Below are 11911 nucleotides of genomic sequence, written 5' to 3' on the forward strand. Positions count from 1 at the left end.
TTTCATCTGCTTCTCTTTGTGGCTCAGTTTCTGTTCAAGTTAAGATCTCTGATTTTCATCTGCTTTTCTTTGTGGCTCAGTTTCTGTTCAAGTTAAGGAAGAAAAGTTAATGTATTCAGTGCTAGTCTTTGTGTTCAAGTTCCTGTCTAGCAAAACGACTGTTCCAAGCTGGTAAGTTATTTTTTTTTAAGAAATATAAAATATTAAAATGGAAATATAAGTCCCGTGCCTCTCGCATGCAAAGCGAGCGCTCCACCATTTGAGCTACATCCCCAGATGAGTATTTATGATAATGGTCGTAATTTATAGAAAGTAAAGTATGAGAAGTATTATGTGGACTGGACTGGGCTGAAGTTTAATTCAACTAAAAAGGCCCAAAGTTGAAATGTTGGATGGTTGCTTCTGAAGGCAGAAAAGGACAAATTAAGAGGGGACAAAGCAAAAGATATACTTTTGTCGTCTTTTTCCACTTTTGGAAATTTATTCCCAAAACCTATAAAATTAGTAGTGGGAAAGACTTTAGTTAAAGCTCGTTTAAGCACACATTATTAGTCTGTCCATATGCGTATGAAAAAGAATGAAAGCACTAAAATGATTTTATTTTTGTAATTCTCCAATTTTCATATAATTATACTTGTAATCTCCATCGAATAGTAGGAGAGTAAATTTATTTCAAGTAAATTCACTAATAAATAACTGTGTAGAGTTACGTAGGCAGGACTATTAATGTTTCCTCCGCGGCTTGATTAATTGAGTTCAAATATTTCCCATCGCAAAAATTAAATAATTGACTGTACTTTAATTTTTATTTAGAATCAATATAATGAAAAAAAAAACAAAAGTAAGGAGTGGAAAATGGGGAGCACACGTATGGAAAAGACAAAATAGATGACGACAAAACTAAGAAAGCCCTCAAACGGACACGCGAATCATATACCTTAGCGTGTTCTCCTTTTATTCTCCTTTTAATTTTTATTTATTTAGTTGCGTTTGCGTCCATTATTATTTTCATCTTGGTTCATACCTTACCACAAATATCAACTTATGTGTTCATTGAAAAGATTGTTTGATCCTGTGGACATTTTCATTAACATTACGACAAATACAATTCGTTATATCTTTTCTTAGAGCTTTGCTGAAAATCGACGGTCCAAGTTGTATTAGTACACGCTTTAGGTGTCTATCAACATATGTAATACATGTTTGTATCGGGATAAAACAACGGGCTGAGATCTACTGTTTTGGTCCCATTCCCATCATCGAGAGAGATTCATGGTTTCTTGCTTTGTCAAATCCAAAAGATACACTAAAAGTTATAGTAATATGATCTAACTTGTAAATCTACAGACATTATTGAGAAAACAAAACTTGTATATTAATTTTGTTAGTTGAGGTTCACCATTCTCTTTTACTGCGGAGCCATCAAAGCTAGTACTGTTCGCCATTCTCTTTTGTTTAACTTCTTGCCTACCCTATCCTTTAATTCATTAATAGATTATTATTATATGTGTTAACATATTGTTTAAAATGTGGTTTCATGAGGGACATAACTTAGGTTCAATACGTTGAACCTTTAAATTAACCCCACATTTTATGACCAATCAAATTGACACATATATTATTAATTAAAAAATATTAAATTAAATAAAAATAGCTACAAAAAATAAAAACGTTAATTTTAACGACGTTAACGCTTTCAGCTAAACCCTAAATCTTAAATTCTAAACCCAAATCCCAACCCCTAAACCCAAACCCTATACCCTAAACCCTAATCCTAGACCCTAAACCTAAATTATATACCTTAAACCCAAAAAAATAGACTATAAACCTAAACCCTATACCCTAAACCCAAGTCTTAGACCCTAAACCCAAACCGTAAACCTTAAATCCAAATTATATATCCTAAACCCAAAACATTAACTATAAGTCCAAACGGTAAATCCTAATCCCAAACCGTAAATCCTAAACCCAAAACCTATACCCTAAACCCAAATCCTAGACCTAAAACCCAAATGGTAAACCCTACACTCAAACCCCAAACTTAAATGCCATAGGGTTTGAGTTTAGGGTCTAAGACTTGGGTTTAGGGTATAGGGTTTAGGTTTATAGTCTATTTTTTTGGGTTTAAGGTATATAATTTAGGTTTAGGGTCTAGGATTAGGGTTTAGGGTCTAGGATTAGAGTTTAAAGTATACGGTTTGGGTTTAGGGTGTAGGACTTGGGTTTAGGGTTTAGAGTTTAGGTTTATAGTCTAATTTTTGGGTTTAGGGTATATAATTTGGGTTTAGGGTCTAGGATTAGGTTTTAGGGTATAAGGTTTGAGTTTAAGGGTTTGGATTTGGGTTTAGAATTTAGGGTATAGGGTTTAGAATTTAAGATTTAGGGTTTAGAGTTTAGCTGGAAGCGTTAGTGTCGTTAAAATTAGCGTTTTTAGTTTTTGTAGCTATTTTTTGTTTAATTTAATATATGTGTCACTTTGATTGGTCATAAAAGGTGGCGTGAATTTAAAAGTTCAGGGGTGAAACTAATTTCTGTCCTTTCTTTCTTGAGAATACCTAGCTAAATGCATTGAATTCAATCCAAAAGGGTCATAAGAAGGATTTACTATTTGTCAAAGTTATAGGCCCGTGCCGGTCACGCGCTTTTCCACATCACGACAAAAATCCTAAGCCCATTCACACGTTTCACCTAATGGGCCCTATTTAGAAAAAGAACAACCAAAGAATTTATAGAGGCCAATACATTTATTTTCCAAGATATATATATATTTTTTGGTAATCTTCCAAGATATTTTTGTTTTATTGCAATGGGGAATTTAAAAGTAGTTGTTCAGAACATGAAAAAATTACAAATAAAAATTTACAAACCAAGAAATCTAATACTTCGTCCGTTTCAATATAGATGATATTTTAGGTGATTGTTTTTGTTTCACAATAGATGATGTTTTCACATATGTAGGTAACTTTATCAAAAACTGTGTAGTCAATTGTGGTTTTATTATTTTTGTTTATAATTAAATATATTAGTTTAAAATTATATTTTAATGTTTTTTTATTTAGAAGAAATAATTTCTTAATATGTATGCAAAGAACCTAAACTTTATCTATTATGAAAAGGATGGAGTAATTTTTTTTTTCTGTTCAACAAATTGTAAAAAAAACGATAAACAAAAAGATAAAATTATGAAAAATTAGTAGATGGCTTTTTACAGCCAAGGAGTGTCGTTTTCACCCAAAATATTGTGGTTTATTTCATAAACAACCTACTTACAAAATGACATTGTCTGTTTTTTTGCCAAATAAAATAAAATAGCTAAAATTAATTTTGTACACACATATTCCACAATTAATGCTTTGTAAATTTTAAAAGCGACATATGATAAGTTTACTCGTACGCTCAATTATTATCGTATAGATTTTATGTTTTGTAAAAGAAAAATAAACAGAAACTTTTTACCAAAATATAAAAAGAAACTGAAATGAGCAAAAATCCAACGTTGAAAGGCTTTGGGTCCATGACTCGAAAGGCATGATGTCATACCCCCAAAACGGAACACGTTTCGTCAGTAGTGGCAATACTCGTAATCTTGCACACCGGACGAGGGTGTTCTCGGAGTTTCAAAGCTGGGTTTTTAATAACCAAAAGAAAACAACACCACCCTTTTGTCGCCACATGCCATGGCGTTGGTCGCACGCTGTATAGTGTTTATTTGTTTTTTGACACCTTCCTTTAACTAATTTTATATTTTATTACTAACCATTTGGCATTTGCATTCACATTTTTAAAGAACTAAAAACCAAAACAACCTCTCTCTGTCTTTCGGCCTATCATAAGTCATCAAATTTAAAACAAGATCCTAATGCTTTTTTGTTAATAAGATCCAAAATTATATGAATTTTTTCTGTGTCTACATTACCATACTTTATAAGTATATAATTTTGGACATCCCATACTTTATTATCTATAATATATCATTAGACGATGAATGACGTTTTGATGGAACTTCTATTTTCTCACTTTTGTTTTTATCTTAGCTCGAATATAGCTTGCAAATTGTCTTTTTATAAGTGATTACATTTAACCAAGCGACAAAAAAACTTTGTATATGATAGAAAATAATTAATAAAATTTAGGAAAGCTTGGAATGTAATAGAAAAGTAACTAGTATTCTTGTGAACATACTATAGATATGCAAAATGATTGTAGAACAATTGCAATAGCAGAAAATGACAAAAAACAATTAAAATTTCTTAAAATCATACTTAGACACATAATCTATCTGCCAACTCATAAGAGGGAGTAGGGATTATCGATGAAAATACTAATCAGTAATGAAGTACTAGTAGCAGTATTTCACAATAAACATGAAAAATTGAAAATGAATTGTCGGAAGCTAGTTAAACATTTCTGTTAGTATTATATAACACAAGTAAGGTGAAATTAAAAGAAAAGGGAGGTGGTCAAAAGAAGCACTCATCAGGGAGCGTGTCAGGACTGGCGTGCCAATAGCCAATCCTAACTCTCTCTTCACATGACATCGTGTCCAATACATTTATTTATATTTATAATAATAAATTATATATATTTTGACTATAAAAATTTATTTTATTTTTAAAATTAATCAGCCGACTGAATTTAATAGCTAATTAGGTAAAGTAATTGAAAATGGCATTATCATCGTCGACAAAGGAAAAATTAAAAAATAAATAAAAAGAGAGAGAGAGAGAGAAAAGTGGAGAAAAGGGGAGGGACCCACATATCGAAACAGTAATAATCGGTCGTCCGGCCCATTCGTCACCGCCCGATGGGTTATTTCATCTTCAACATCTCTCCCCTTTGACTCTCCTTCTCTCTCTCTACGGACGAACCAGATAAAGCTCTCTCTCTCTCTCTCTCTCTCTCGCAGAAGAACTCTGTACTTTGCTGTCTCAAAAAATATCTTCTCCTTCTTCTGCTTCTTTGGAGCTGAAGGGAACCTTACTAAGATTTAAATGGTATGAAGAAGAGTCCGTTTCACTGAAATCAATTCTCCCTCAAGATAGATATTAAGATAGAGAGAGAGAGATATCTATTCTAGGAAGAAAAAAACACTCAGATTGCTGCTAATACTATGGCTGGTGGAAACGAAGTCAACCTAAACGAATGCAAGGTACTTCCTTTCTGGAGATTATTTTTTCTTCTTCTTTTATTTTTGTGAGATTATAATTCTCATTTGGGGTTTCATAAACCTCGTACATCTCCAAGTCTTGAAATTTAATTCTGAAACGATGAAGATCATCATTATCATCATATAGATTCATTTGTACGGATTTGATTTTTTACTTTTTTTAAAAAACGTCCCATCTGATGAAAAGATCTCTTCTTTCTGTTTTTTTTGTTGTTGTGAACTGTAGAGAATAGTCCCACTAAACACATGGGTCCTCATCTCCAACTTCAAGCTCGCCTACACCCTCCTCCGCCGCCCCGACGGCTCCTTCAACCGCGACCTCGCCGAGTTTCTCGACCGCAAAGTCCCCGCCAACTCTTTCCCCGTCGACGGCGTCTTCTCCTTCGACCACGTCGACACCTCCACCAGCCTCCTCACCCGCATCTACCTCCCCGCTCCCCTCTACCCCTCCCGCCACGGCTCCGTCGACTTGTCCGAGCCTCTCAGCACCACCGACATCGTCCCCGTTCTCGTCTTCTTCCACGGCGGCAGCTTCACTCACTCCTCCGCCAACAGCGCCATCTACGACACTTTCTGCCGAAGGCTCGTCACTATCTGCGGCGTTGTTGTCGTCTCCGTTGACTACCGGAGGTCCCCGGAGCATCGCTACCCTTGCGCTTACGACGACGGGTGGAACGCTCTCAAATGGGTCAAGTCCAGAGTCTGGCTTCAGAGTGGTAAAGACTCGAATGTTTATGTTTACTTGGCTGGTGATAGCTCTGGTGGCAACATAGCTCATAACGTCGCTGTGAGAGCGACCAGCGAAGGAGTTAAAGTTCTGGGGAATATTCTTCTGCATCCTATGTTTGGTGGGCTCGAGAGGACTCAGTCTGAGAAGAGACTTGATGGTAAATACTTTGTCACTATTCAAGATCGGGATTGGTATTGGAGAGCTTATCTACCGGAAGGTGAAGATAGAAATCATCCCGCTTGTAATCCCTTTGGTCCTCGAGGTCAAAGCCTCGAAGGTGTCAACTTCCCCAAGAGTCTTGTGGTTGTGGCTGGTTTGGATCTTGTTCAGGATTGGCAGTTGGCTTATGTCGATGGGCTTAAGAAGACTGGTCACCATGTTAACCTTTTGTATTTGAAGCAAGCTACCATTGGGTTTTACTTCTTGCCTAACAATGATCACTTTCATTGTCTTATGGACGAGTTAACCAAGTTTGTGCACTCCGTAGATGAGGATACTCAAAGCAAGTCATCTCCTGTTCTTCTGACTCCATAGAGACATGCTGAGGTCTGATCATGTTGATGTTCTTACATAAAGAGGAGAAGACTAGAAGATCGGTTTGTCTGGATCTTTTGTACAGTTTCCACAAGTATTGTGTAGTGTTCAGTCATGTTTTTTGTGTCTTTATTAGTCTCCTGAATCATCAGTATAAGTCCGGCTTATTGTGAGATGATGTTGGTTGCGCCGGAAGCGAAAACCAATTCTCTTGTCGGCATCTATCGGTTAAGGCTTAACCGGGAGATGGTACTTTGTTTTGTAGTGTAGGAAGTAGTAGTCTTTAATTGGTTCTAGAGTATAGAGAGTCAAAATACAAGACAACTAATTTGTCTTTAACATGTTGTGAGAAAAACCTTATCCTTGGTAATGGATTTGTAATGTTTATATTACCTTTTTGTCTTCTTGTTTCATTTTTGTTCATGCATTGATGCTGGGTTTTCCCCTTACGAAAGACAAATCTTTTTAAAACCCTTTTTTCCTTATAAGTTTTCCAACTTCGAACCATCCGAGCATTTGCTCCACTGTTGCTATAATTGTTAAAAAGACTATTTTAAAAACATAAAATGAACAGAAAGACCCAGAAGTATTAAGTGAAAACCCTAGAGAGACATGTGGCAATGGCGTTTGAGTGAAGAAGTATAAAGAAGGAAAGAATAGGAAATAAATGTGAGAGAAGAAAAAAGACAAGTGTTGTGTGTGCATTTGAGGCAAAAGCTTCACAATGCCAAAACCAAACCCCATCCACCCATATGAGAAAAAAGCTTACACAACCAAAATTTATATATATATATATTAAATAATGATTGGACAAAAATGTCAAAATCAACAATGGATTTTTCTTTTAATATTCTCTTTTAATAGTTTTGATTTACTTTGGCATCTTTTGCTTATTGCCTCTTCTATGTGCATGTATTTGATTTGGAATTTTTGGTGTTTCCTTGTAGTGGTTATGAACTTTGGGAGGATAAGCATTGCATGGACCCCCCTCTTAGAGAAAACAATCTCTTTTGTCTACATATGTTTGTTTCTATATATTTCTACATATCTTTATATAATACTACCATTTAATAACCATGGCTTATGTGTGCTTTGTTACCCTTGTTTTATTATATACTTTTTCTTTTGGATGCCAAGTGGCTTGGAGAAAAAACAAAGAAAAGCGATTCTTTCTCCTTTGTCTAGTTGATAGTTTTTTTAACATATAACGAATGATACAATGAATGCATAAACATTTTACAGTTAATTGATTGGAATATAATTTAATTTTTCGATTAACATTGACTTTTTATTCCTAGCATCTTTCAAAAAATTCATTTTCTAATGCTACTATTTTGTTTTGTTTTCATGTTGTCAAACTATTTATGACTAAAGTTTTGGCTTATTGATGCGCGTGTGTGACCAAGACTCTCGACCGTTTGTCTTGTAATGAATGTCTTGGCAATTACTTGGGGAGAGTGTATCTATTTTTTTTTATGCCATCTCTTTATTATCAGAAGGCCCAAAGACCAGCAAAAGACAAAAGATATACTTCTTCCGTTTCATATTAAGTGTCGTTTTAGAGAATTTTTTTCGTTACAAAATAAGTGTCGTTTTCGATTTTCAATGCAAAAATTATTAATTTTATGCAAAATTTGTTTTTCTATTGGTTGAAATATGGTTAGTTGTATAGGTAATAGTGTTTTTTTATAGGAAATGTAAAAAATTAATTATTTTCTTAATCCGTTTGCCGAAACCTAAAACGACACTTATAATGAAACAGAAGGAGTACAAACAGGACCCAACATAAAGGCCCCAAAAAAAACGCAAACAGGGGAAAACTTAAAGGCCCAAAGAGCAGAAAACCCTAAGGGTGAACCGTGACGCTTCGCCGACAGCACATAGCCACGTGTAGCTCCTAGAAGGACGAAGAAGACATGTGGCTCATAAGCAGAAACGTCACCCACGTCACCGGCCTGAAGCTCGCCGCCAGAGCATTTAATCGAGCACTCCACCGGAACACACCGGAAACAGGAAGCTCAAGATCAAACCGCACCAACAACGATGAAAGACAATGAAGCGCTAAGAAAACTGAAAAACTAAACAAACAAACCGGACAAATCCAGTTAAAAGATCGACCCAACATCGGAGATGAAACGATGATGGGAAGAAAGGTAAGTCGACCAACACGGCGCTGAAGAAGCCATCGTATGCGAGAGAGAAAGTCTGCCAAGATCAACGCTATAGAAGCCGCCGCCTGCCGGAAGAGAAGCCGGCCAAGACAACGTTTACGAAACCGCCGCTTGCGAGAGTCAAAGCCCGAACGCCGGGAGAATGTCTCTATTTTAATTCATACCAATGTGAATATATATACTGATCATAAATCAAATTTTCCCCTCAATCAATGAATGTTTCGTGTTTGAAAATTATTGATTTTATCATTTTTGTAATGGTTGCTCTCATTTGGGTTTGTTGTCTTTAATCCTGACAAAATAACTTAAATTTGTTTGGTGATTCATCAACATCTTATGGTTTCTCCATAATTCATTAATTTGTCGTTTCCACTAAGATTCTTTCTTTTGTCAATGGATTAGCTTTGTCCTTTGTGGACTGTATTCAATGCTTTGGTTCCAAAAAAATTTAAATTATTATAGTATTCATCATATAAGTAACTTTGAACTTAAAGGTTTGGTTTGAGGAATCTTTCGCTTCCTTTCCTTCAAAAGAGTAACGATGACTTTTGGGTATTACTTTTCTCTTGTTCACATTAAGAGTTTATAGATCCGGTGGTGGCAATTCGATTTAACTGATCTGATAGTCAAACGAGGTGTTGGTCATGTTTTAGAAATAACAGAAAGAAGAAATAAGTTTTGCGGTGATACCATATAAGCTGTTAGTCATGTTATATACATATACAAAGTATTTCTGCATGTAAAGTTATTAGGACGTGGTCTGTGATAATGTGGTCAGACAACTATATGTGCTGACCTGGAATTGAATTAAAACGAATCGACATTGTTTTTTTTGTATTCACAAATTTGAAACAAAATAACCTAATAAGAAAAGGTGTGAGAGAGAGATAGAGAGAGTAAATGTAAATAATCAGACAATAATAAGCTGGTTGGAAAAAGTTAAAAGAGTATAGCTACTCTGAATAGAAAGTGTGATAGATGTGCAGAAATTTCATAGAAATGGAAGAAAATAGAAAAAGAGAGAAGAAAGGAAAGAAAAGACAAAAGCATTCAACGAAGCCCTTTGTCTTTATTACCCTAAGCCTAAACCCTATTAGATTCAAAGAACAAGACACGAACCTTTCATCTTGAAATTCTCACACTTCAAAGTTCAAACCCCACAAATTACCATTAAACACGTCCTGTCTCTCTCTCTCTCTCTCTTATCACTTGCATTCATCATCAACTCGTCATCATGGTTTTCATCTTTCTTGTCTCTTGTTGGCGACAACTCCAGTTATAATAACAAAAAAAAAATCTTAGAAAGTTTATGGTGGAGCACAAATATTCCAATATACGGAGTTACATGTTACATCCATGCATGCATGCATATTAGTTATTTGTAATGTAAATGATGATTGGAATCATCAAATTTTTCATGCAAACTGGAAAAGATTCTTGAACCAGATATAACTTACATGTTCGAGCTAACGAACATAAATAAATAGTAAGAACTCACTGAGTAGACTCTTCTTAAATCTTAATGGTGTAAGACTGTAGACAACAGTTTATATTACGTGTTCTTCAGGTGCACATGCTCTTAGAGCATCATTAACCCAAAAATCTATTTTGGGTCTTTTAATCATTTTTAATTATAAAAGTTATTTAAAAGATCTAGTTAAGAGACACCAATATTTTTGTGTTCCAATGGAAGTCTCTTATTTAAAGGTTCTTAAAAAAAAATTTAACAAAAACATATGTGAAGGAAAAACATGAGAGAAGAAGGAAGAACAAACATATAAAAACATCAACGTAGACAATCCAAGTTATTATCAAACATTCATTCATATTCATATACAGAGAGTGATGAAAGGGGGAACAAAGAAACTGACTTGAATGGTGGATTTGCAGTGAGAGCACTTGAAGCTCACTACACACCAAAACAAAACCATGTCCACATATTAAAGCATACAAATCTTCTTCGGGGATCCAATCTTCCAAGACAAACTCAGGAAACAGCCGAGTAGAGCCATTTGCAAACAACCACTGACCCTTTTCAACATTACGAGAGTTAGGGCATTGCATTTAATATAAGCTATATTCTCATATGCTAGTGTTCATATCGAAATTTCACATCCTTTATACTTCAAATCTACCATTAGAGGATAACACACAAAGGGTTGATTATAGCTAAGCAAAAGAGACAAGCCTTTAAGTCATTGATTCAACACTTTGATTATGGTCTAAGATGAAATTGAATTGAATCCGAGAATCAATATAACCAGAAAACAGGATCAAACGAACGAAATCATATTTAATCAATTCTTATAGAGGAAATGAAGGAAATACCCAAATGGAATTGGTGACCACATTGGAGCTTAGCACATGATCTGGAACCGTCGTCGACCACCAACTCGAGGCAAATCGAGCACGAGATTTCAACAAGAGACGAAGCATCCTCGTTTCCGCGTTTTCCGGGGACATCTGCGGCGGAATCCATCGATTGGCTAGCAATCCGGCGGTTGTTACGATCATCGTCAGCATTAGCTCCGGCCATATCTCCTCAATCGGAGGGAATCCACAACAAAAAAATCATCTCCGTCGCTCTCTCTCCAAATTGGTCTGCCTTTTCGAAAGCCAAGCGATAGAGAGGAAGAGACGAAGAACCGAAGACTTCGTTTTTTTTTTCAACGCCGTGTGCTCGACACGTGTACTATAAGGAACGGATCTTCCACCCCTTAATTAAGAGACGTCTTTTGATTTAATTACATTTTTTCTTTTTCTTTAAATCACAAACTAGATCCGGTATGAATTTTTATTTTTTAATTATTTATTTTATTAAATGATGTATTTGTAAAATTCATTCATATTATATTCATTAAGTAAATATTTTTTTTGCATCTTAAACTATCTATTTTTTTACGAATGTGTGATATCATATAAAAAATATAAAAAAAATGAGTATACATAGCTAATTAGATAATTGTAAAAACATAAATTTTTCTTTCGTTTGCGATATCATATAAATAATGATCCGCCCAGTTAACAAAAATCATGATTTTTTTTATGTGTAATTTTTTTTTATTTTGACCATTTCCTTAAAACTATATTAAATTTTACATATTTTAAAAATAATGATATTCAATGATAATAACAATTTAAATTGATTATTTAAAAAAAAAATACATTTACAAAAATTTTGTTTGAAAGAAAAATTTATTTCCCTTTCAAATATAAAATGAAAATATTATAATTAAATAATAAAAAATATAAATAAAAACCATAAATTTAGCAAATGACAACTGAGTTATATTATGCTAAAATTTTATT

The 11911-nt window shown here is 34.5% G+C and overlaps 1 protein-coding gene across 1 annotated transcript; it reads left to right on the plus strand.

Moving 5' to 3' along the window:
* The first annotated feature begins 4720 nt into the window (after positions 1-4720).
* On the plus strand, positions 4721-6817 carry LOC106307941 (gibberellin receptor GID1B). The gene is made up of 2 exons (XM_013745037.1): positions 4721-5149; positions 5394-6817. The coding sequence occupies exons 1-2, from the start codon at positions 5111-5113 to the stop codon at positions 6429-6431; spliced, it is 1077 nt and encodes a 358-aa protein (XP_013600491.1). The 5' UTR covers positions 4721-5110; the 3' UTR covers positions 6432-6817.
* Positions 6818-11911: the final 5094 nt, after the last annotated feature.

This window comes from Brassica oleracea, chromosome C8, assembly GCF_000695525.1.
Source record: "Brassica oleracea var. oleracea cultivar TO1000 chromosome C8, BOL, whole genome shotgun sequence".
Classification (NCBI taxonomy): domain Eukaryota; kingdom Viridiplantae; phylum Streptophyta; class Magnoliopsida; order Brassicales; family Brassicaceae; genus Brassica; species Brassica oleracea.